This window comes from Ctenopharyngodon idella, chromosome 2 (genome assembly GCF_019924925.1).
Source record: "Ctenopharyngodon idella isolate HZGC_01 chromosome 2, HZGC01, whole genome shotgun sequence".
Taxonomy (NCBI): domain Eukaryota; kingdom Metazoa; phylum Chordata; class Actinopteri; order Cypriniformes; family Xenocyprididae; genus Ctenopharyngodon; species Ctenopharyngodon idella.
The window spans coordinates 16,417,981-16,445,626 of NC_067221.1; the positions used below are offsets into that span (position 1 = coordinate 16,417,981).

The following is a 27,646-nucleotide window of genomic DNA, read 5'->3' on the forward strand; positions in this document are numbered from 1 at the left end:
GAAATTATTGTTGACTGAATCCAAAAGTTCAGATGAGTGTAGTATGAAACACATCAGACAAAAAGAAAAATAAACAAATTCGCTATTAAGTAGCAGCATGCGGTAAACAAAATTTAAAGCATCCAGACCAGTAGGTGTCAATACAAAACACAACAAGCTCTGGCATTACTGTGAGGAATAAGCTGCGCAAACAAAACTTTAATAGGCACATTTACAATTTACATTTTTATTTAATAGATTAAGGTTTTTTTTTTTTTTTTTTTTTTTTTTTATAAAGTGAAAGTGATACATATTTGTCAAAGTCTAACGTTGTACATTCACAAGAGGGCAGCAGCGCTCAGTTCCTCATAAGTCTTCAAAAATACATCGAAGCCTTTACTTTTCTACATTCATCCATCAACAGTATGCAAATGAAATATCTTGAAGAAAGACAATATCAGTTAATTGTGTTTAATTGATCTATCAACCAAAGGGTTGCAGAATGTTTTACCCAATTTAATTATTTATTTTATATATTATTTTAGAATTTCTGTTTAGAGACTTTGCAAATGTAAGGTGCTCTTCGTATTTGACCACATTGTTAATGAAGAGAAACTTGATTGACAATTCCTTATGCTAATCAGCATTAGCAAGACTCCAAGTATGAAATATTTGGGAACATAAAACCGCACGAAGGACTCGATAATATATAATAACTTGAGATAAAACAGTTCAAGTGCATTTTTTTGCAGGCATCCCATCACTTATTAAAGTGAGGCACGCCTACAGCCCGTGCAGCTGGCCAGTCTGCGCGAGCTCTAACCCAATTCATTCTCATAGACTACAACGCACTTTACAGCGCCCTGACCGTCACTGACACAATGCGCTACTATTTCTGGCGGATTTACTAGGAGTGATAATGGAATAAGAGGAAATCATGCCAATGCTATCGTAGGAGACGAAGCCGAAGAACCTTCACTTATTTCCCAGAATCTGTATGACCCTTATCGACAATGCTTTACTTTCAGTTGGTGATCATGGCAGGGACTGTCATGCTGGCATACTACTTTGAGTACACCGATACTTTCAACGTGCACATCCAGGGATTTTTCTGTCATGATAATGCCTATACGAAGCCCTATCTCGGACCAGAGGAGTCCGGCGCGATCCCGCCAGCTATCCTGTACGCGGTGGTCGCAGGGGTTCCTGCACTTGTGGTGAGTATGTGTTGAAGGAGGAGTTTAGAACTAGCAGTTCTTGGCAAGATCTTTATTTATATAATAGCGTAATGTCAATCAGTTTGTGAATTTTAGAGATAGTTAAAATGTCCTGTTGGATAGAGTCTCATAGTACTGAGTCAGCCAGCCTGCAAACTAGTAAGGACAACATATTAATTTAAAGAAAAATAATTATACACATAAGAATGTGGCCTATTATGTAACTGGATGTACAGATATTTATGAAACCATCAATGTAAGTTCAGAATGAAATGCTTTACACATCAATTATGTATGTTTGATTATGAATATTGCAAATGAATTATCTAGTGTGGTTTCTGATTACAGCCTAACAGTGTATTTTTGCACCTTTCATGGTGGGTCAGTGTATAAAATTTGGGGTCAGTAAGTATTTTAAAAAGAAATGAATCAAGGATGCATTAAATTGTTACAATTTATAATGTCAAGACATGCCTATAAGGTCACAAAATACATATTTCAAATAAATGCTGTTCTGTTAATCAGAGAATCCTGAAAATAAAAAAGGTATCACTGTCTCCACAAAAATATTCAACATCGATAATAATAAGAAATGTTTCTTGAGCATCAAATCAGCATATTAGAATGATTTCTGAAGGATCATGTGACACTGAAGACTGGAGTAATGGCTGCAAAAAAAAAATCTACATTGCCATCACAGAAGTAAATGACATTTTAAAATATATTAAAATATAAACAGCTATTTTAAATTGCAATATTTCACAGTATTACAGTTCAAAAATAGAAACAAAACAAATGTTGACACTTAGTAGGAGTTAATTAAAGGGATAGTTCACCCAAAAATGAAAATTCTGTCATCATTTAGTCACCCTCAATAGTTACAAACCTGAATGAATTTCTTTGTTCTGCTGAACACAAAAGAAGATATTTGGAAGAATGTCAGTAACCAAACAGATCCGCCACCCCATTGACTACCATAGTAATTATTTTTTCCTACTATGGTAGTAAATGGGGGGTGAGATCTGTTTGGTTACTGACATTCTTCCGAATATATTCTTTTGTGTTCAGAAGAACAAAGGTTTGGAACTACATCAGAGTGAGTAAATGATGACAGAATTTTCATTTTTGGGTGAACTATCCCTTTAAATCAACATCAAATCAACAATCAACACTTTAAATCGACATTTTTTATCATAAAATCTTTGATGTTTAATTGAGCCTTAATTTGACTTTTAAATCTAACTTTTTTTTCTAAACAAAGTTTGTTACACTGTTGAGATCTCTTAAGAAACTCTAGAGGTGACACAAGATTATTCTGTCTGAGAAGGAGACTTAAGACAAAGTGTTTATTTAATCTTATTGTTGTGTTGGCGAAACAATTGAAATATAAGCAGAGCAATTCCAAGAGGGTCCTCACACCATCGGTGCTTAGGCCTAATAAAAGAGATCAGTAAGTTGAAAAGCCTGCATCTGCAGTGTTGACATTGCTTAATGTTTGCTAGGTTGCCCACACTGAATGTTGGAATCTGTCTTTGAGAGTCATTTTTTTGGCTCCAGACTCTAGCTCTGTGTGCCTACAGTATATTAAAAGAGAATTTATGATGAGCAAGATATTGGCAGCTCCGAGGATCAATTAAAGAGCACCAGGATCACTGCAGAGCCTCCCTGCTTTCATCTCTCATAAGAATTCCAATGGATTTGCTCAATCGATCTAAGAACACTCTGCATGGTCTTATATTAAGGCCACGCAAATTCACCCCCAAATGACTATTATTATCAACCATTTGCTAAAAGCATCACTTTTGAGCCAAGTGTGGAGTGAAAACTTCGATGTGGTCTCAGGCGTGCTCTGAGGTGGACAGTAAAGGTCAGCTATCAACCCTACAGGTTCTAAAAGTGCAAGGCTACAGTGTTTGTCCCAAATATTGCTGGCATGCTGAACTTGGCTATTCTGACAAGACAACTGATAAGTTTACAGTATCTGAGACTTTTATGCAGCAGTACTTATCCTCATGTTGTTTCAAACTATGTGATTTTCTTTCTTCTGTGGAATACAAATGGAGAAATTTTGAAGAAACTGTAAGTCATTTAGCCATGAAATTATAATTAATGCTGACTGGAGCTTTTAAGTTTCAAATACAAAATCACTATAAAAGTATCATAAAAGTAGTCAATTACTCATGTGCTCTTTCTGAATTTATACGATAGCTTTGTGTGAGGGGAAAAAAACTGAAATTGAAGTTGCTACAATCTTCCCATTTAGTGAGCTGTTATAATTCGGAGATAAAAAGTTTAAATTATGACATATTAATCATAATTATGAGAGAAGTTTGATTATGACATAAAAATTTAAATGTATGCTTTAATGCTTTATACTTTTTATCTCATAATTTTGAGTTTTTGTGATAACTATGCTTTTATCTCATAATTTTTTTTATCACAATTTTGACTTGTGTCATAATTATTACTTTGTTAACAAAGTTTGATAAAAGAAAAACGTCATATGAATTTGGAACGAAATGAGGATGATTGATTGAGGACAATTTTTGGTTACACTTTATTTTACAGTGCCGTAGTTACATTGTAATTACTCAAATAAGTACTGAGTACTATTAATTAACTACATGTACTATAGAGTTACAGAATTTTGGCCTAAGTCAAGTTTGAACGAAGTCAGCTCTGTATTTGAAGAAGCACTTAACAAACATACAGTTGGTTGCTGTGGCACTTGTGATACAGCGTGTGTATACCGACTGGTGGTGTCTCAGGCATCATCAAAACTGCCATTTAAAACTGGGAAGGTACAAAGGCACACTGAAAAATGATGGTGGCTTTAGCAAGTCAGCATATATAAACGCTTTGAAACCAAACAACCAAACATCTCTTGTATTATGTAGTGGTTATATGTGCTTTCAGAGCGCTTATACTGTACGTATATGCTGCTAAAGCCACCATCATTTTTCAGTGTGCTTTTACTTTTGTACCTTCAGTTTTAAATGGCAAAAACCTGCCAGACAGAGGGTTTTAACTGTTATTATAGGGTTCGACTCACACTACTCTCCCCAATTTCAATATGACCACCCACAAATAACTGAAACTTAACTTGAACACTTTCCAAAGCTTGAACTGCCCTTGAGGCTTTTACTTGGTTGCAACCAGAGTATGATTCCACTTCTCCCACTGCCTCTGGGAAACATGCAACTATGAGAAATGCCTTATAATTGTGACCTAAAGCATGCAAAGATGCAAACTATATATTAGGATGGATTATAAAGTAGGATGAATTGCTTCATAATAATTGCACCCAAATTTTTTGATGCCATGGATGCTCAAATATGAAGATGATCTTATATCTAGAAAATATTTACTTTCTGTTAGGTTTTATTTGTTTTTGGATTTTTATCATTTTTAGAATAATCATTTGTGATGGTCAAACTTATTTAATATTATTAATTTTCATATATTTATTTATATTATTTTTTTATAAAATTTTTCTCAGAACTTTTTCCCTAACAGTTCTAGCCCTTTGGAGGTCCCCAAACCCTTGTTTGAAAAGTCCTGCCTTAAAGTCTGGTCATTGTTACCATTTTTCACAAAATTTTCCTTGGCGAAATTCAGTCGTTTTAATAGGAATCCACACAATCGTGATTTCCATGTGAAGGTGAAAATTTTGCAATGGGTTCAAAATGCTCACGTGAATTTGCCATGTTGACCAACAGAACGCTTTGTTTAAAAGTGACTTCTGTGTGACTTCACACATGACTACACTATTGACAGTAGGCCTTTTTTGTCAAAATTTCGCTAATGTAATGTGACTGCACCTTTATACAACCCTTTCAAGTGGGCTCAGAGGTGGTTTTCTAGAGCACACACAATTTTGGGAAAGCACCCTGATTTCTGCATTACTTAAACAGTAAATCTTCTCACAGTTGTGTTGTAGTTGAAACGTAATTTTTTTTTAAAGTCATTGAACACCCGATAAAAGAGGATATTGTCTTTACTAGGTGTTACGAGCTTAAAGATGTTAAGTGGAATGAACGCAACATTTAGGTGAGATGCAGCTGTTGCAGTGTGAGGGAGAGCAGACCAGACAACAATGGTTGCAGAAATAACCCGATGTTTATTTACATGGGAGAAATTGGACAATACAAGAAAAACATGAACTCAAAAGTAAGAGAAAACGAGGGTGTCGCTAAACAAAAGAAATAATCAAAACAAAACCCCATTAACTAACGCCCACGCCCCTAAACTAACTACCAAAAATAAGATGTAGAAACAAAACCGAAAACTTCGGCGTATACAACGCCTTAACTAAACTTACTACATAAATAACCAAAAATACAATGGAGGCGAACACCCACACTCTAACTAACATAAATTACTAGCTACCAGTTTGAGCCATCACGCACTACGGAATTAACAGTTGTCAGTGAGGTTGAGATTAACACTGAGTAGGGCTGTACATAACAAAGGGATCATTATTTGCCAATCAAGACCGAATCAAGTGGTTAACAGATAACGACTTCACACCAGCATACGAATGCGCACATACAATGAACATGTGAAACTTGTATCACGCTCTAACTCCATCAGATTAACTATTACACGAGTGCATCAAACAACTCACAGAAATGCTGTCTCAGTAAACCACAGACTAAGTGAACAGTTCACGTAGACACGTAGGTTGGCTGACTGCTTCTGGCTCGACAAAGGTGAGTGAGGTCCGAAGCCCAAACACTCACTGCAGGTGGAACGCTGCCAAAGCCCTTTAAACGATCAGCAACCCGCCGATTGGCAGAACGCTGGTCATGACGTCAGAACGTCATGACATCACCAGGATGATTGCTGGTTTTCCCGTCCAATAAGATCAACCTAAACAACTCGATGGATAGATGACAAAAGATAGGGAGGAAACAAACAAAATACAAAACATACGTGGAACGTAACACTAGGCCATGTGTACACTGTAAAACCCAACAAGTTAAGATAACTCATTTCATTTGATGAAACCGATTACCTCAATTCAGTTAAGTTAAAAAAACCCAATAGTTATGAGTACTCTGAACTTATTTTAATTGATTCCGCTAAAACAAGGATATTTCTTAATATACAATTAAACTTTACACTGCATTTAAAGACTTTATATAGCTGAAACTTCACTATATTGAGTAAAACCAGTGAAATTACAAACTTTAAATGAACTAAGAGTGCTTGCAGTTAGTGCCAGCTCACAATAGCACACACAAAGTAAAATCCAATAAGTTAAGGTAACTCATTACATTTGATGAAACCGATTACGTTAATTAATTTAAGTTAAGAAACAAATAGTTATGAGTTCACTAAAAAAGATATACGTTGCTGTTAAGTAATTAAGTGATTAATCGATTAAGTGATGATTGAGCATTAGTCCTGAACACCTGCTGTTAACAAGCAGATTCACTGAAGAAAAGAGAAACAAGAAGACAACTGACTTCAGCACAGCCTTAAATTAAATCAACTGAAGATAAAAGAAGACATTAAATCCCCCAAGATCTCAGCAGAGGATTAAACAACTTCACAAACATCATTACTAGCTTCACTTATAACTTATGTTATTGAGAATTAAAAGAGGTTTAGAAGTTGATGATTGAGTTTTGTTTAAGGTCACCATGACAGAGATCAGCAGTTGATTTATTGGGCTCTTGACCCTTGACTTAATAACACAAGTTTTTTTTTTTTTTTTTGACTGCTTAACCATGTGTTTGTAAAACACATTTGTTATGGCACAAAAGCCAAAAGAAAATAAGATAAGGTGTAGATAATGAGGAAAATCATTGTTTAGTGGTTTGATTTGCTGATCTTTTCCACTGCATAATCTCTGATTAAACAGGCGATGTAAAAAATGTGAATGATTCATTATAGTAGACCTGTGATTTTTCAGTGTAAGTTCCTTTGTAGTGACAATTAGAGTTTAAAAACCTCTATGGTACAATACTGACTCACACAGATATCAAGAATCAGCATATGAACCTCAACAATGGTGACAATTAACAAATTATTCAGATAAACCTCTGAACATCACAAAACAAGCAATTAAAGTCATAACAAAAACAGCATAAGTAAAAGCAAATAGTAAGAATAAAGTAGACAATTCACCCGTATTATTTATTCATGATGCAATGCATGCTGGGAGCCAATGGATGAGTTTTGTACTATGCTAGTACCCAGCATGCATTGCAGCATGAATAATTTTTTAATGGTCGCCATTGTTGAGATTCATATGCTGATTCTTGATGTTTGTATGAGTCTGAGTGATGCCATAGATGAAAACTGTCTGTAAAGTCTGATTGCCACAACTCTGCTGTCCCGTAAACTGTAGAATCACAGTTTCACTATAATCAAGAAAACAAAGAATATATCATCCATTTAATCAGAGACTAGACTCTGAATGAGAACAGTGAATCAGGACACTAAATGATGAACATCATCAATTCTTATCCATCAACACCTGATCATACATTTTCTAGGCTTTTGTGCCATAACAAATGAGTTTTATAAACACTCAGTTACAACAACCAGAAAAAAACTAATGTGGAAAAGTCAAGGGTCAAGAGCCCAAATAAAGCAACCGCTAATCTCAATCATGGTGACTTTAAACAAAACAGTAAATCATCAACGTTTAAACCTCTGTTAATTCTCATAAGAACTTCTGTAGATGTATGACAGAAATAAAATTAATCTGGTTAGTAATAACATAATGCTGTTTGTGGAGTTGTTTAATACTCCTCTGCTAGGAGAGAAATCAAACAGATCTCTTGAGAGATTTAATGTCTTCTTTTATCTTCAGTTGATTTCATCCAAAGCTGTGGCTGGAAGTCAGTTTTAGTTTGTGTTTCTCTGTTCTTCAGTGATTCTGCTTGTTAACAGCAGGTGTTCATTACTAATGCTCAATCATCACTTAATAAATCACTTAATTATACAATTATTATGCTGGGAATTATAATTTTCTATAACTCATTCAGTTTGAGTTCTGTTTCAGTTATTGTGTCCACATAACTTTCGGTAATATTTAAGTGCAATGAACTCAATTTTATTTAGTACATATCACTGTTAGGTTTTACAGTGTAGTTGGAGGCAGAAGGCAGATACATAGAATTCTTCCTTTGGGCTGCATCTCAGATTCTTCATATTAAATATGAATATGAAAACAAATAAAAAATAAATTAAAGAATTCTTGGTCGACCCATATGACAGTTAGAGGAACACTCTCACTCATCAGGCTTGGCTGTGTGACATTTATGGGCCAGGATGCCATGATGTCTATTAGAAGTGAACAGTGAGTCATGCCAATCTACATTCACTGTCCTGAATTGCATTTGTTTAAGATATATGAATTCCTTTTGTAGAAGCCATGAAAGGATTTGTCGTTCTTTGTTCATTGACAGATCAGACCTTATTTATAGTTAATTATGAAAACATGTACATTCATCAATCTCAGAATTTGCCATCTTATGGATTATTTTCTGTTGACGATCTAAAGGAATATGTCATGAAAGTGAAGTAAACAAAAATAACAAATATGTCATTCTGTAATATCCGTCTTAGAGAAAGACTCAACCACCACGCATAATTTATATGAAGCCTCTAACTTTTGAATTCAAAGTTTTTACATTTAATAAATGCAATTTATCTTTCTGAGCTTATTGTACATACCTCGGTTGTAATCAATAAATAGTAGCGATTCATACTGCAGTACTAACAAGTGATGTCAAAGTGATATATCCTCAGACTCTTGGCATAGAGTTCCCACTTCAAAAGCTTGCTCAGCCGTGCTAATATAGAGATATTACTGTCGTTGTAACCTGGAGTTTGCTGCACTGTTGAGTTTAGCACAAGAGTTCACAAGTTCACCTGTCACTTCCTGTGATTTTTCACAATGGTAAAAGTACTGGAATAAGGGTGCCAGGCTCTGATGCAGCTGAACTCTTCACATGCTGTGAACTGGTTAGTTGTGACGTGAAACAAAGTTGCAAATGAGTAACCTGTCTAGTATTTTGTGAGGCTGCAAGGTTACAATAAAAAACATTCTGGTGTTGAAGTCGCAGGGGAAAAGGGCTCGACGAACATGGCTTAGCAAAACAACTATTGTTTTTAGTTAATGAGTTACTTAATCAGAGAGTATAAAAAGGTCAGTCCAAATCCGATTATTTGTGTATCCGATTGGAATCTGATCTAAATGATTGACAGTCCACACTGTGTATCGTAACTGTTCAGATCCGATATGCGTGTCCTGTGGCTGTCTTTCGTTTTCTCGAACGTCTGCATTGGTTTTCATGGCAATGACGTTGCGTTGGTAGAACTACGCCAAAAACAACATGGAGGGGTTTGCAATAGGATATGACAATAAAGTGTAGTCACGGCGCTGGACTACTCCTACTACTGTGTCTAATGAAGCAGCGGCAGAAACGGAGGCTGGCATGAGCGGCTTTATTCCGTGCTGCCATCTCTGCCACACAGTGAAAGAAGTGAAGACACCTCATCACTGGACCACAGAGATGTCTCCTCTATTATATAATTTTCTGCGTGACCTGCACATTGACAACAACACAATGCAAGCTTGTTTCTGCAATGACATCTGACGTGTTTACATTTTACTTGGCATGAGAAAGTGACATATAGTCAGAAAAGTTATGCGAAATCCGATCAGAGCGGTCAGACTGAAACAGATTTCCAGGAAGGAGATTTGAATTGGATTTCAAACCACATATGAAAGCAGCTTGAAATGTATTTGTAAAAATCAGATTTCATGTGATTTTTTTTTTTTTTTTTTTTTTGCTGTTCAGACTTGCTATAAATGATCGGATTCCAATCAGATATGCACAAAAATCAGATTTGGACTGACAGTCTGAAGAAGGCTTAAGACCTGAGGCACCACTAGGTTCAACTAGTTTCACCTTCCTTTGGGCACAATCTCAGTAAAAAAAAATGTGTACAAATTTGACCTTTAGTAGGGGTACAACAGCTTGTCACTGTGACGGTTCCCTCAAAGAGACATATTTTCCTAATTTACCCCTAAAAGGTGTCTCTTCTCTGATGACTGGTGCAAAGACGGGGCAACCTGTCACTCAGCAAAACACAACCATCCAATGAACCAATCAATTCCTTATGGACAAAATCAAGTCCTGTCCATTTTTTTTTGTTTTTGTTTGAGAAGCCATTTTACTCTGATATATGTCACAATAGGGAAGTGTACTAAAAGTGTACTAAAAGTGGTAACTAAATACATTTTTTTAAATACAGAGATAGTATGTTAAAAGCACATTTTTGTTCATATTCATGGTGTCTCAAAATAGCACATTTGAGTACACTTAGATGTTCTTAAGATTATCTTAAGAAGTACTAAAGAAGAATTTTTAGTGTATTAAGTACAAAATTAGTGCGCGAAAATAGAGCACTTTAAGGATATTATGGAAGTGTACTTTCCACCTGGGCGACTCAGGATTTATTAGGTTAGAGGCAAAATTATTATAATTTGAGACAAAATCATATGTGAAAATCACAAACTTAGATGCAAAGTTGACTGCATAGAGCTCAATGCTTGTTCTTTGAAGCAAGGCATGCAAAAGATTCTGGGTTTCCCATAAATTGGACTGAAGCCCTTTGTGTTAGCAACCCGACTTCTAACATTTTATAATTTTTCCAAGACTGTCAAAATACATGCCAACTAATATAGAGATTTAGATTGTTTTATATGACAGACATTCTAACTTTTTCATACATCAACGGCCTTCTACAGCTCTTTTCCTTCAAACCTATCCAGCACTAATTGTGAGGGGTTTTTTTTTCTTCCATACTTCCTTTGACCCTGGTGTTCCCTGCCAGTTTGGCAAAATCAAGTTCAAGACCTTGCTGGGAACTGGCATCTGGCCAGCAGGAAATCAGACCTCTAATCATTTCTATTGTGTTCATGAATTGGTCTTTATGCTTCTTCCAGTGTTACAAATAGCCGAAATACAGCCTGTTTTCTTGATTTTGCCTTCAAGCCGAGAATTAGATTTTAGCTTCATTTACATCTTAGATCTAAGTAAAGATCAAGGAAAAAGCAAAAAAGAGAGAAGAGAGAGAGAGAGTCTACAAACGAAATGTGCCATTAAAAGCCTTGTTTGATTTTTGGTTTTATCTGCAGATTACAGTGACAGAATCCGTGCTCTTCTTGCTGCAGTATGTCTCTGAGGATCTAGACAACCGAGAGAAGATCATTGTGATGGGCGACTGTTGTTACCTCAACCCTCTGGTCAGAAGGACATTTCGCTTTCTTGGTATGTCTTCACAAGCTGGAGCGGCACTAATTAGGACAAATGTAGATTTAGACTTTTGCATTCGCGCCTACAGCAAAAGAAAAGGCAAATCGAGATGTCAGGCACACATACAGTACTTGAAAGTTTCTCGTGCGGGGCAGACGCTCATGGTACATGACAAAGCATTCTCTTAAATTATTTATAATATTTCTTCTGCAAGAGGAGTTGAAGGGGAAAACTATGGGATGTTCCTTTCCCTGAAATCATGAAATCACACCAGACTAGATATTATCTCCCATAACTCCAGCAAACACTAAAAGGGAAGCATACCCTCCTCCACAATATATTTAATTTAGTATCTTCATTATATTCATATAATCTTACAAAATTAAGCAAATATATTTTACATTTATGTCCCTACTTATATGTGCATTATAGTTTCTGCATTATAGTTTCTGTTTCCAGTACAGTAAATTTACAGGCTTGTCTGTTGCTCCTCTCGCTTCTCATCTAAGTGTGCAATCATGTGGTTTTACGAACCATATGATTACGCTTGAATTTTGTTGTAAGAACATCTCAGCTGAAATTCAGTGCTGTGCCACTTTAGGTTTCTGGTTAAAAATGGAGTCCTCTGGAGCATAATGAATAAGCACGTTAATGTGGGGGCAGACGGAGGAGCTGTGAGTAAACTGACAGCAGTAGCACTCATTGTAAACTAGTTTCAGTCTGCTGCTTCTCCAAGCTTTGCTCATAGACAACATTCAATGTGACAAAGCTGCCCACGCTTACATTAAGATTTGAGTCCCATGCCTCTGCATTCATGCCCAATATTCTGGTTTGTAAAAAAGCTGTAGACTCACCCAGCGCTGAATGGGCTGTCGTTTTCCATGATGTGATTACAGTTTGGCATCATTGAGCTTTTCAGGATTTGTTTAGGAGGCATTACAGGCAAACAACAGAAGTCATTGTCATTGCTTTTGTGAGGTATTTATATTGGGGCTGTCTATTTAACATGTTCATTTAGTGTGATTAATAATGTGTAATTAATCATCCCCCTGACCCGTATTCACACTTCTGTTCAAAAGTTTGGGGTCAGAACATTTTTTTTTTTTTTTTTTAAGAAATTAATACTTTTATTCAGAAAGGATGCATTAAATGATCAAAAGTGACAGTAAAGACATTTATAGTGTTATAAAATATTTTTATTTCAAATAAATGCTGTTCTTTTGACCTTTCTATTCATCAAAGAATCCTAAAAAAAAAAATGTATCATGGTTTCCACAAAAATATTAAGCAGCACAACTGTTTTTAACATTGATAATAATAATAAACGTTTCTTGAGCAGCAAATCAGCATATTAGAATGATTTCTGAAGGATCATGTGACACTGAAGACTGCAGTAATGATGCTGAAAATTCAGCTTTGCCATTACAGGAATAAATTATATATTAAAATACAAAACAGGTATTTCAAACATAAATAATATTTTACTTTTTATTTTATATTTGATCAAATGAATGCAGCCTTGATGAGCATAAAAGACTTCTTTCATAAACATTATAAAATCTTATCGACCCCAAACTTTCGAACGGTAGTGTAAATTCCTTACGTAAGACTGAAATCCTTGATTTGCCTCTGGATAAAACAGTCTTTGTGTTCCTCCAGGTGTGTACGCTTTTGGCCTCTTTGCCACAGACATCTTTGTAAATGCCGGGCAGGTGGTAACAGGAAATCTGTCTCCATACTTCCTGACGGTGTGCAAACCCAACTACACAGCACTGGGGTGCCAACAGGTGGTGCGCTTCATCAACCAACAAGAAGCCTGCACAGGCAATGAGGATGATGTCTTGCGTGCTCGCAAATCCTTTCCATCCAAAGAGGCGGCCATCAGTGTTTATGCTGCTCTTTATGTTGCTGTGAGTAAACCCTTTGTACACATACAGTACACAATAGAAAAGGATGGGTTAGTAAAGTTAATAAACTGGTCAGTATTAATTATTTTTGCCAGAATGACAAATAGTTATCTGGTTTTCTACAGCTAAATAGATTAAATTTTTGTTTGGAATCAGTTGTATTCTGTTTATGTAGAAGTTAACTCAGCAAAAAATTATAAGTGGAGCTCAGAGAAAAGTAAAATTCTCGTCATATTTATGATTTTAGACAGAGCATAAAAGGATTTTGCTCTAACACCCCTTCAGCTTCTGATGAGAGAAACTTTTTATCCATATTATGGTATTGATCCAGGCATGAATTGAGCTTCATAACATGTTTTTCAAAAATGGTACCCCTTTTTAAAAAGCATAAAAAGCCATTTTCCATTTTTTTTCTTGAAGTCTAAAAGCTACAAGGACTGTCTCAGCTTTTGGCCACAGAAAATTGATTTTCATTTTCCATCAGTTCTCTGTAGTTTTTTAAGTTACTTTGCCTTTTTATCTGATTTTTGATGATGTTAACATCTGGAGTGACCTGTGAGATTTAATGCTTTCTCAGTGCTTTGTAGAAATGCATCTGCATCGCAGTCAGGTCCATTAGACGTTAAGCATTGTCACAAGTTAGTGTACACAGCAAACGTCACATTTTTGTGCTTTGCCAGAAAGTCTTTAAAGTCCCCCTGAAATCAAAATTTAAGTTCTTTAGCTTTTAGGATTAATATGTTAGGTTATGAATAAGCTGGTGTGTTCCAAAACAATGACAAGATTCGAATTTAGGAGATATAAGCATTCAAAACTTACAGTCTCTCACTTCCGCTAAAATGGATCACAGATTTTCATGACATCACTGCGCACTTCAGCTTCTCATCAAATCTTCTTTCCAATCAAATGCTCTCTAGAATCTGAAGTCCCGCCCCCTCCTACACTATAAACAGATGCTGAAGTTGCGGCTGAAATCAGTCATTTGTTCACACATTGACTAGTTTATACATGGTGAATGGCACATAGTGCACTATATAGAGGATAGGGAACGATTCAGACAATGTAAATATGCTTTCCATTGTTGCGAATGAAGTCCGTTTTCGAGTTAGTGTCACTTGAACCGCCGCAGCGCTAGCACAATCTGCTCCGGTCCAGAGACACGAGAGCACAGAGTTGATCACATGCACGAGTCGCCGCAGACCACAAAACGTATCAGATCCATTTGAATTCTGCACAGAATGCTATATTTTAAAGTGATATAGAGGAGATTAGGAGGAGAAACAGTTAGACATTAGGAAGAAATTGCAGTTTTACAGAGTTTAGCGGCTCTGGCTGAGCTGTGATATAAACAAAACGCTACTGGCTATTTTAAAAAGGGGCGGGGCTGTTCGATATATCCCGCTCTGTCTTCCTGTTTCAGTTGAAATTACATCAACACATTGAATAATGCTGCGTGTTCCAAGACACTTCAGTGGGCCTTTAAGACAGAAATAAATAAATAAAAAAGAATGATGTAAGTGCATATTTTACCTAGCAACCTTTAAAACTTAATCATACTAATCAAATAAATTACTCTGCATGAACTCCAGTCATTAAATAAATCAGAAATGGTTTACATTCCGAGTCGGCACGTTTAAATGCTAACAGCGTCAAGGCAGATGGTAAGAAGCCCAAATTGGCCTTCTAGGAGATTCATTTAATGGTTCCTATGACAATAATAAAATGAATAACTTCCCTATAGACACAAAAACTTTCATCTGTCATATCCAAATGGCATTGTGTCATAGAGTTAGAAGAGAAGAGGAAAATCAATAGATCTGCCATGCCTAAGGGCTGCTCTATTACTTAATCACCTCGCTTTGCCTCCCTGTGATAGAATCTTAAAATGAAACTTTACCAGAAAATCTAAATTCTGCCACTATTTACTCACTCATTCTCATTTCAATCCCATTTGCTGTTATCTTTGTCCAGTGTAGCACAAAAGTACAAATTCACAAGCTTTAAAATACACCATAACTCTGACAAAGTTTGCATCTATTTTGCTTTAATATTTGACACCAAAATGACAAGTTCTATGAAACAAATCTTCAAAAATATCTACTTTTGTTTTCCACTGAAAAAATACCAGCATGAGATTTTAGAATGAGGTAAGTATATAATGACAGAATTATTAGCACCATATTGGTTATCATACAATATTACAGATTTTTTTTTTTAATATATATCAATATTGGTGGATATTGGATATTTAATTGTCCGATATCAACCGATACTGATAAATAAATAAAAAATCTGTAATATCGTATAATAACCAACTTTTTTAGATTTAGATTGTCTAACACTCATGAAGTTAATATCGAAAAAACACAAATAATTTGTAATCTTTAGCTAATCTAAATGTTACACTGTACTGTTTTAAAGACTATTCATTTGCAGCATTTAAATTGATTCATTTGAGTTTCTTTGTGTTGTATTTTAAATCTATTTAGACAAAATAGTATAGAATTCTAATATCGCCAATTTATCGACTTATCGTATTGGCCAGAATTTTAATACGTGAGCTTCCACAGGAACAGTTAAATGGAAGCTTGGTAGAATAACGTCTGTCTGAATGCCACTGGTGCTCTCTGTTCAAAACATTAGGAGTTGTACTTGATCAAACCAGTGAGATGAATTCAAGAACACCCCCCACCCTGCCTTTGTCCACCTTCCCTCTTTCCCCTAGTGCTTGATTCTAGACTAAAGGAATGCAGGTTTTCTTCAAATACCAGACTAGCCTTCAAATGCCACCCTTCCAGTCAATGCCAATGTCTTGGATAAGTGAAACAATGTAGCTGAACCATGCAAATGAATTAAATTTTAAGAGCACCTAGATGTCGGCAGCATCAAACACATTCAAATGTTTGCGTTCACTGAGTAATTGGTGCATATTAGAGTGCAGTTTGTTAGTGTGAAAGCCAATGTTTAAACAGTTAAAAGGAAACCTGTGTATATTCAGACAAACATATCCACACGTGAACAGGGAATGAATGAACTATGAAAAGCGTTTACACAGTGGTTAGAATGAAGATGTATTACAGAGTGCTCTGTTCTTCCTCAGATGTACATCACATGCTCGGTGAAGGCCAAAGGGACACGGCTGGCCAAGCCGGTGCTCTCTCTGGGGCTTATGTGTCTGGCCTTCCTAACTGGGATTAATCGAGTGGTCGAGTACCGCAACCACTGGTCTGATGTCATTGCTGGCTTCATCATCGGTGGAGCCATCGCCGTCTTTATGGTGAGGTCACATTTGAGAACATACACTGATACAAATTCAGCTCATTTTTAAATGCATATGTGTATATAAATAGTTGATATTTAAATACACAAGTACTGAGTGTTTCTAATGAACTGTTTGTTCTTATTTGTGAATTCCTTTTATTAATATTATGTTTAGTTATAGCACTGTAGATTATACACTACCGTTCAAAAGTATGGGGTCGGTAAGATTTTTTTTTTTTTTTTTATGTTTTTGGGAGAAGTCTCTTATGCTCAAATGATCATGCCTAACAAATCGTGATGAACAAAATACAGTAAAACAGTAATATTGTGAAATATTATTATAATTCAAAATAACTGTTTTCTATTTGAATAATATTTTAAAAAGTAATTTATTCCTGTGATGATAAAGCTAATATGCTGATTTGCTGCTCAAGAAACATTATTATTATCAATGTTGAAAAAAACATCTTATTGACCCCAAACTTTTGAACAGTAGTACAAAATAATGTGAAAATAGTATTATGCAATGTTGTTCCTTTTGCATTTTTGTATTTTGTGATTGATAAAACATGCAAATTATGTTATCTAAAGGTTATATTACTAAATGCACAAATCTAAGTGCCTATGAAGTCACCAAAAATGTGACACAATAAAATAAAAACTGTTTCAAATAATGTGTTGGGGAACAGCAAAAGCAAAAGTTTCATTGCAACTCCTTTTTAATCTGGTCTTATGTTACTGTATGTACTGTAATCAGGCAAACGTTTCTAAGCGGTGTTGGAAAAGTGGGCATCAAAAAGTTTGAAGACACCTGATTTAGACAAATTATAAACAACAATCATTATTATACTGAATATTTTAGTAGTACTTTAACAGAAACGCAAGCTTCTCTTCAAAATCCAATTTAAATGCCTCAGACTTTTATTGATAGTGCCTTACTGAGCACAAATTTTTACAGTACACATCAAATCTTTACATACAGTTTGGAGGGATCTGCGGCACTGAGTTGCCTTCAAGCTATCTGAAATGTAAATAAGTCACATAGCAGCAAACTACTGATCTTATGCAGACTTTTGAACATCACACACACTGCATATGCCTACATACTAAGAGAAAATATTTCTGTTATATTTCTCAGTAAAAGCAAGAAATACATTAAAAACTATATGTGCGTTATTTATATGAAAAAATTTGATGATTCATAAAGTAATGTTACACTCAAGAAGAAATGTGACATATGGCTAGGTAATTAGGTCAGGCCACAGGATAGGGCACATGTGTGGCTTCCTCTTTAACAAAACACAACAGTTTGTACTGTGCTGGGCACACTTTTGTTTGAAGAGTGCACAGTGAAGATGAGAAACTCATTGTGAGCTTTAGAGGAAGGTCACACATGAGCTCATGCGTGCTTTCCTCACATTAGGCATAACAGCATTGCGAGTGAGTTTGTGGAAGCGTGAATGTTTTATATTTTGTGGTGCTTTAGTCATACTGTATGAGATATGCACTGACCTATTTCTGCTGTTAGGGTGGGTTGGGGGAGGGGGTGCAGGGAGGAAGGTGAATATAGACATCAAAGTCATGGTCAGATCAAATCTCTTAAACATCACATCATCAGAAAGGAGGCAGTAGTGGGGAACAACAGCTTGTGCTCAAGTAAATGCATTGTAGTATGCTTTCTAATGTCTGTTTTCCTTCCCTAGCAGTTTGTTTTGCAATGGAGTTCAGCTCAGGGCTCAATAATGTTTTTTTTGTTTTGTTTTTTCCTGTTGACATTGTCACGACATGAGAATAGTTCAGATTTTTACCTTTTATTTGTGTCAGAATAATAAAATATTTAAGCAGTGCCATACACACAAGAGGGCTGTTTTGTTCTGAATATTACCAGGAGTAAGGCAAAGCAGAACGTCTCTAGGTAATACACAGTAGTGGTGTTTGATTCCTGAATGAATTAGTGCTCCAGAGTTCCAGAGTGAATGATTTAATGATTCACATATAAATATATATTCGCTTATTTCGGTTTTTAATTAGTGTTTTGAATTAATTGACTGAGTAAATTATTCAATGACTCACCCATAAAGACAGTCACTTGTTTAATTCCTCACTGAATCTGAGTTTGAATCTGAATTGGAGTGAATGATTCAATGACTCATTCTTAAAGACAGCATCCGAAATCGCATACTCTCTTGAGTAGGTACTTATTTTGAACAAGTACTTACTTTGCGACCGGTTAAAATAGTATGAATGTGAGTAGTATGAATTTAGTCCGGACATACTTCATTTGCCATGCATCAATGGACCTACCAATGTCAGTTACGTTGCTTCACTGGTATTCAAAACTCCTCTCCATGTGATCGTACATTACATGTAGGGCCTTTGGTGTGGGGGTGTGTTGTGCTGACAGGGCCCCCCGCAGCTTGTCTGTGTCTGACCTCCCCCCCTCAGGGTCTACCTCAGGATAGGTGTGTTAATCCGTGCTTGGCTTTCGGATGCAGCCAGTTATATGTTTTCATGAATTTCAGTTACATGAATCAGTTTTTTGAACAAATCAATTCAGTGAATGATACATTGACTCACTTATGAACACTAATGGCGTATCAATGTAACTGGCAGTAATTGAGTATTTACTTAAGTTTTCTTTACAAAAAAAAGTAGCGGCATGACATCTATAAATTCCTAATCACTTTTAGTGGCATATGGTACAAAACATTACTGATATCATTTTCAACCAGTTCTGATAATTCTAATACTATCATAAGCCATTCTTTTTGTTGTGATAAAATCACAGCTATATTAGCCAAGAGGACAGTGCTACCTTAGTGACATTACCTAAGTAAAATTGGACAAAATTGTTCAGTGCTGCTGTACGGTTTTGTAAATGGTAAGGGCAGCACACACAGCACAGAAAATTAATTCCTCCATCTGTTTAGTTCAACTTATGGCTCCGGGAATGAGAATGCCCTGAGATGTCCTCCGCTGAAACCCTCTCTTGCGTTATGCTGCATTCTAGCAGAGCATTGCCTGTAGTGTCTCATTGAAAGTACTCATTTTGGTCCGATAATGGATGAATCTCCTCCAGGACATGGACTCGCATGTTTCCTCTCTCTCGAAAGAGCACAGAGCCTTTTTACTTTGGGCAACAAGTCATGCGAGCATTTTTGCCCTTTTAAGACTTACATAAATCATCATTTACAGCTTGAGAAGAGCCATACATGTGTATGTGTGCTACAAAAAGCCTTTCAGAGGTGTAAAACTTCCCTCTTTTCTCTCTTTCCTTCCTTTTCCCTATGGGCGTTCTTGTGTTAGGTGGTGTGTGTGGTGAAAAATTTCAAAGGGAAGCCCTTACTGGATGAGATACCGCCGGAGGAGAGTGTGTCCAGTGGTCCCATGATCACTCAGCCCAGGATGGAGCACACCATGGAGAAATACATAGCATCCCAGGTATTCAACCTCAAGCCTTCATGTACACTAGAATCATTAATAAAATTGAGACATTAATAAAATGCCTTATTATAGTTAGTGTCTGTTTACTATCCAAAATGAGATTATTAACAGAATTAAGGCCTGTTTATCATTACAAATGTTTTACATGAAAATTCTGTCCACTTTTCACATGTGATTTGTCTTTAGTTGATTGAACGTAAAATCTCTGAAGTAGGTGTCGCTTATAGAAAAGCAGAAATACAACGGTTACTCCTGTACACAAAGCAGCACTGCACAACTTTCCTTTTCTGACAGCTGTTTGTCACAGAGAAGTCAAGTAGTATTTACACATTTTCAAACAGCGTTTCAGATTTTTCTATTCTCTACAAGACAATTCAAAATAAGAGTACAGTGACGAGAGCTGATTCTGGATTGTTATATTCAGTGTCGCTTAGCAAAAAACTCTGTTCGTGAACGCCACCAAGTCGTAATTTTTTGTAACAACAGGAGCTCTGGGCATGTGACCAAAACGCAAATCCAGAGGTGGACAGTAACAAAGTATTTTTACTTTGTTACTGTACTTAAGTATATTTTTCTGTACTTATTTCAAGAAACTTTTACTTCACTACATTCCAAAGCATTTTATCATGCTTTTTACTCCACCACATTTTGTGAACGAACTGAATCTTTTTTTTATTTTTTATTTTTTTATTTTACTGAATTTACAAGTCTGACTTAATAAAATTTGTGTTTGCATAGCTTTCATTTTAAAATGTTATGCATTTAGCATTAAAATCTGTTTTTATTGTTTTTCAACACACATTACATATTATGTATCTGCATCCACTAATCTTTTTTACTGACTAGTGCTGTCTACTTGACAATTTATAATAATTCATAATGATGTTAGACCCAGCTATTCCCCCTTCCCCAGGTATTTTGAGCAGAAGGATTATATAAAATATATAATATAAAATGTAAAAGTATATAAGTATATAAAATTACAAAACAAACATTTATCAATCAGTACTTTTTATTAATATTAATTTAGTATATTAAAAATCAAGTACTTTTGTACTTTTACTCAAGTAAAATTGGAAAGGAGTACTTAAAACTTTTATTGGTAATATTTTATTAGTGTATCTGTACTTTTACTCAATAACTCAAGTACTTGATTTGTGTACTTCGTCCACCACTGCACAAATTGACCAATTTTTTCACAGTGCGATGGAAAAGAGATTAGAATATCTCTCTGTAAAAATCTGTCACATTGATGACATGTGATGGCATGTTTGTGTCGGTCAGAACAGATGCATTAATAGCCATTCATTAAAAATCGAGCTTCTTAAATTCGGGTGGATTCTGATTGGCTGTCATAGTTTTTATCGTTCATCAGCTGGGAAAAAAATTCTTTTGAATGTGATTCCAATAGTATCTTTCCTCTGTGTCGTTTTCATTATTTGTGGCATGGACTTTTGCTATTCTCATAGATTATTAATCTTTATAGTTATCGTTATAGTTATTGCCCTCGGTTTGAAAGGTCCTTTACTCTAATATAGATGAGCTTCTTACATATGTCTCCAACAAGATAATTCATTCACACTTTAAAATTTGCAAAACAAGATGTCAGCTTTATGTGGGTCATCTTATGAGTTTCCCTGTGGCAATTTTCAGTTTTTGCAGCATTACATTTTTTAACTCTTACTGCATGGTTATGAATATAAAACCTTGAATGGTATTAAACACACACATATTTTGTAAAGGGGCTTAAAAATGTCAAAGATCATAGATGAAATCACAAGGAATATGGCTGTTTGATAAACAGAGCTTTTCTTTTAGCTTATTTTTTTGAGTACTGAACTTAATCTCTGTCCACTTCAGTTCCTTCAAGAATAAATACTTTTGATGACAGCCATCACATTGAACAGCCTTTGGACACTGAATATTATGTTCTGAATGTTAAATGTTCTTCCCTAGTAAATCCCATTATTTCTTTTCAGTATGTTCATTCGGCTCATTTGCCGCAGGCCAGAATTTCTTGTATCTGTGTCACAAGAGATCAGAGTTAGTCAGTGGGTTTATCTTCCAGTGTCAGAAAAAATAGGCACATGCAGCTGAATATTCATTATCATTTCCACTTTCTGCCTTTGAACCAAAATTATGAATTAGATATGCACACCTTTCTGTTGTTGTTGATTTCCAGGTTGCATGAATCAGGCTTTTAAATCCAATGTTTTCCACTTCACTTTCCATCCTCAATCCATTGACACCTCAGAGAGCTAATTATAAAATCACAGATCAGACATACACTGCTGATTATTTCAGTATTCAACAGCATTGTTCAACAGATCTGCCATACAATATTCAACAGGTAGCCTGTCCCCATGAGGTCATGAACCCACAGTCCGGTAGCAGATATTGTTGCCTTTGAACTCCATTATTCATCACAATCAACAGGAGTCCCGCCCATATTTGATTAATAGTTCAATATGACTTCCCAGGATTCATTTTGGATTCATATAAGGGTGAGCCCAGGGGCTCTGTGAGGCAGTTCATCAAGATTACGTATAAGCCCAAGACATATGCACCTGCAATGCATGGCTAGCACTCACACCAGACTTGGTTATTTCAAGGATACATCATTAATCTTTAAGGTAGTTATTACTTATTCCCAAAGCCTTAGAAAAGTGTGCACAGTTCTTTAACTTTGCAGTGAGATGGAGAGGTAGAAAAGCACCTGTGAAAAGCAGCTGTTAACATTCCTCAAGTCTCAATTACCATATATATATATATATATATATATATATATAAACTATATACTTTATTCTAATTTAAAAAAAAACTATAACTTTATACTATTTTCAAGCAAATTTTAAGGCATCTAAAAATGTAGTGTGCTATTTAAGGAATCTAAAATGTAGAGTGACCAAGTAAAAATACTATATTAACATATTTACCACAGTTTATTAGTAATTAGTGTTATATTTACACCTTGAATGTGTGTCAGGACCAGTAACAGAGAGATAACCCAAATGCAAAGGAATAGTAAAGGCAAAACTCAGCAAAATCTGGCCCAAGAAGGCCAGAACAAAAACAATCCTTAGCCTGGAAAAAAAATAGTTGCTGAGTAGCAGGGGGAAAAAAAAACAAAAAAAAACAAAAAAAACAAAAACAAAAACAGAAGTGGTAGGCTGTTACTGATGTCGGGGCAGGCAAGGGCCAGAGCCAGGCAGAACCAGAGGATGGGCAGATTGGAGGGCAGGCTGCTCACAGACCACAAAGAGGCAAAAGTTGACAACTGGACAATCCAGGAAACAGGCAGGTATGCTTGGTGGCCCAGGGCAGGGGAAAGTGTGAGATCCAACAGTCCAGGCTATTAGAACCAGGTCAAGAGAAGAAAACCTAAGGGTCCCAAGAAGGCCAGATCAGGCAGACTAAGCCAGGCAGGGGTAGACTTAAAGGGAATGCAGAACAGGCAGAGAATCCTGGAGCAAAACAAAAAAACAAGACTGGACACCTGACAAAAACATTAACTGGATGTTATGAGCACAGAGGCAAACAACTATCTGGCACATACAAGGGAAATAAGTAGGGCAGCAAACTAAGAGAGTAAAAAGAGTCAACAGGTGAGGCAAATAGACTAATAAAAAGGAAATGAGTGGGTGGGGCTAAGACATAAACAACAAAGGAGCACATGGTACACAAAACAAAGAGAAGCCATGTACTAGAAGCACATTGCAACCACAAAACACAAACAGAAAAGACCCGGATCAGCCCAGAGTCCTGACAGTGTGTTTTTCAAAAAGTTCTTGTCATAATTTTAATTTAATTTAATTAATTATCTCGTCTTTGTCATTTTTTAAGAGAATATGGACATACAGTCATAAGGGATGATATCATTTGTTTTCTTTATTTTTCTTTATCTTAAGTTAATAAGCAGTGATGCTTTAATAAGTATTCTTATAATTCTATTATTTTTAATAACCAGGTTTTAATAATAAGGTTTTCTTTGTAAGAATTTCACCTTTTTATGAGGCTTTTTTCTTAATTGTGTTATTAGGGCAGTTGTATCAACCTGACATTTGTGGCATTATGCTCACCAAAGATACTTTAATTCAGACATTAAGAACATGCTCAGGATAGAAGAGGTGTTTTGAAATTATAGTATCTATGAATTGCATTTGAAAGTTTTTGAATTATTCATTAGATTTGGACAAAAAATGAGTGTGATGTAATTGACCCAATGTTAAACTATATTTTTTTTGTTTGATTTTCAGAATCCCATCACCTATGCTGAGATAACATGACAATGAAAAGCCCGCTAGCCAGAAGAATGCTGTGGATAATGTTGCTGCTCTCTGATGCGACTTCTTACTTTGAGTGCAACGTCGATATGTGCTACTTTTAGACTTCTATTTTGAAGTGTGTGAAAAAATTGTTGTCCTCCTTGTAACTCTTTTTTTGAAAATAGTTATGGTAGGGTCTCATCCGTATTTTTATACAAACATATCACTGTTAGCATTTTTGTGTTACGGAGGGTATGGAGTGAAGTTGGAATTGCAACATGATGTCCAATGAAATGTGTTTAACAAATTCTGATGTTACATTTACAACTGTGAGTCCGTAGTAGAATGTTTGAAGATGTTTCTGACTGACAAGAAATCTGGTTCTTCTGAGATTTTCTCTGATGCTATTATTTTTGTAAATCTTTCTGCTTGCCAAAATATATCACATCACATTTACAGAGTTTTTCTTTTCAGAACAGCAAACTATTTCACTGTTGCATCAGATGTTATTCTCCATATTTTGAAGCAGTTATGTTACGGTCATGAACCATGATTTTCTACTTGTTATTGCAGATGTTATGGGGAGATAGACATGCTCATTCTAGAGAGCATCTGATTGGTCCAAGCTCTGTGTAGTACAGGATGAGTCATCAATATTTTTGCTCAGTTTTTCCAAGAACTTATAGGAATATATTAGCATAAAGTCTAATTTTGATTTCACAGAGTCTTTAAAGTGGGCTGATGTGGGCATGAGGTGATAAGCCTAAATCATGATTGATTTTGGTGTCATTATGGCAGAGAGCACCTTGGGCAAAGCTGATGGCTTTAATTGTGACTTCCAATTGATTACAGGGCTCACAAAAGATTAGATGCTTAAGCTTTTGCCCAAATAGGCTAAGGTTGTGTATGAAGGGTTGCTTTCTTTGATTTTATGTGGCCAGTGTGTGTATGTGCTTATTTGTGAGTCTGCCCTTGATGTCGCCTCTGTGAGAACGCAGTCTCTAGTGGCTTAGAGAAGGCCATTTTTGTTTTTGTTTTTTTCTTTGCAAACACTGAGCTGGAATAATACCTGTACCTGTCAAAGAGAGAGAGAGATGGAGATGGAAAGATAGAGGGGATGCACCTCCCTCCATTGTATGGAAAACAGAGTATCTCAGTCAGTTCATACAGATATATAGCAATGTTTGCGTTTGGACACATTTGCTATTTCACAGTTGTATGTGTTTTAATTGTATCACACAGACCTCGTAGCATCAAAGGTTGTGTTTGGTTGAATTTACATTCTGCAGACTGATTTTATACACCATACTGAGCATATGTTTGATCTCTCACTGGCCAGTGATGAGATTTGATTTTCAAATTAATGCTTGAATACATTAAATATAGTGTCCCAAATGATGTAAATCATTTATCATGTTTATCTCACTCATGTAGTACTACTGAACACCCTCAAAGCTTTTATGTCCACTGTTAGTTTTCAACAGTTGATGCTTTCATCATGGAAAGCTTGTGAATATAACTACTTAGAGAGTTTTTGGCTGGCTCACTGATGAGTTTGTAAGGCATGCTTTGTCAAGCTGCTTTGTGATTAATTCAGGGTTATTTCTAATGACATTTGTGTGATTCCTCCTCAAGTTTGGCACAGTATGTGTTGTATGCATATACATGTTTGAGATTATGTTCCAGTCATGAAAGCAATGAGGTAACTCATTTTTTCCTATGAGATTTTTTAACAAACTTTTAAAATGTTGTATACAGTATACATACTTTCCTTCATATTTGGTTTGCAATAGGATTTGATGCCCAAAACCCAAAAAATGTGAATGGGATTCTGATTGTGAAAAAGCTTGAAATGTTTTTATAACCATATTGTATATTATGTTGGACAGTAGTGATGATGGTCCATCAATGTCCTCTGACACAGATCTTCCCTGAGCCCGAGGTGTCAAACAGTAATAAAATATTTACCCTCAGACTCACTGTCATTCTGTATATTTTATGTATCTCTTATGGATCTGTATGTTCTGTGATTTTTTTTTTTTTTTTTTTTTTTTTTTTTTTTTTTAATATGTATTTTGAAGACGCATTTTCTCATTTTAAATTTATAATTTACTGTTATGTAAAATCAGAACTATGTGTATATTAACTTTGTCTGGGTTGGATGATATAGCTAGAATAAAAACAATTTTTTTGTAGCCATTTGTAATAGTCAATCTTGATATTTGCTTAAATGAGTGTTTTTTTATTAAATACAATAGAGTAATATATAGTTGAATTTATTTTTTTTATAATAGTCTATCACAATACATAGTAGTTAAAAATACTTATCTGAATTTTTTTGCTGCAACACATTAAGGGGCACTAAGCAATTTTTGAAAAGAAAAAGAAACGCTGTTGAAATGTGGATCGGACCGAGCACTAAAACACACTTGTAGCCAATCAGCAGTATACACTCATGGGGAAGAAGAGAGAGCTCAGTGCACAAGAAAAGACATTAACAGGACGATAACAGAAAGAGAGAGATGGCAGAGAAAAATACAAAAGAGGAAAAGGCCAGGGGAATATAACTTTAAAAAAAAGGGTATATGACTCCTCCATAGACAGCAATTTAACCACCACTTTCAAGGTCCAGAAAGGTACTAAAAACATCATTAAAAAAGGCAACATGACTGCAGTGGTTCAACCTCAGTGTTATGAAGTGATGAGAATACTTTTTGTGCGTAAAAACAAAATGACACATGCGTGTGATGCTGATGCAGGAGCAGGCCAATACTGAGCCGCCATTCTGACATAGAACCTGGAAGCTCTGAACGCAAAAAGCGTACAAGGATGACAGAAGAGGAGATATTGTTGAATAAAGTCGTTATTTTTGCACACAAAAATGTATTCTCGTCGCTCCATAACATTAAGGTTGAACCACTACAGACACTTTCTGGACCTTGAAAGTGGTGGTTAAATTGCATCATATACCTCTCGGATTTCATCAAAAATATCGTAATTTGTGTTCCGAAGGTGAACGAAGGTCTTATGGGTGTGGAACCACATGAGGGTGAGTAATAATGATGACAAAATTTTCATTTTTGCGTGAACTAACCCTTTAAATATTCATTTGTACTCCACGTTTAGTTTGGTTTCAGAAGTCTTGGAACATAGTGCACGGACACTTAATGGTGCTTTACAATGTTTTTTATGCCTTTAATAGGGCTTAACAAGAATAGTATGCACAATATCGGACGTCACTAAGAAGCTGCAGGCGTGGCGGGGTTTATTTCTGTTGTCGTGTTGTCCAT

At 35.7% G+C, this 27,646-nt stretch overlaps 1 protein-coding gene across 1 annotated transcript; it reads left to right on the plus strand.

The window, feature by feature from the left end:
- On the plus strand, window positions 1–26,329 carry LOC127505360 (phospholipid phosphatase-related protein type 5-like). Its single transcript, XM_051880843.1, has 6 exons — window positions 1–1,196; window positions 11,362–11,494; window positions 13,139–13,389; window positions 16,487–16,663; window positions 19,954–20,088; window positions 24,348–26,329. The coding sequence occupies exons 1-6, from the start codon at window positions 993–995 to the stop codon at window positions 24,375–24,377; spliced, it is 930 nt and encodes a 309-aa protein (XP_051736803.1). The 5' UTR covers window positions 1–992; the 3' UTR covers window positions 24,378–26,329.
- Window positions 26,330–27,646: the final 1,317 nt, after the last annotated feature.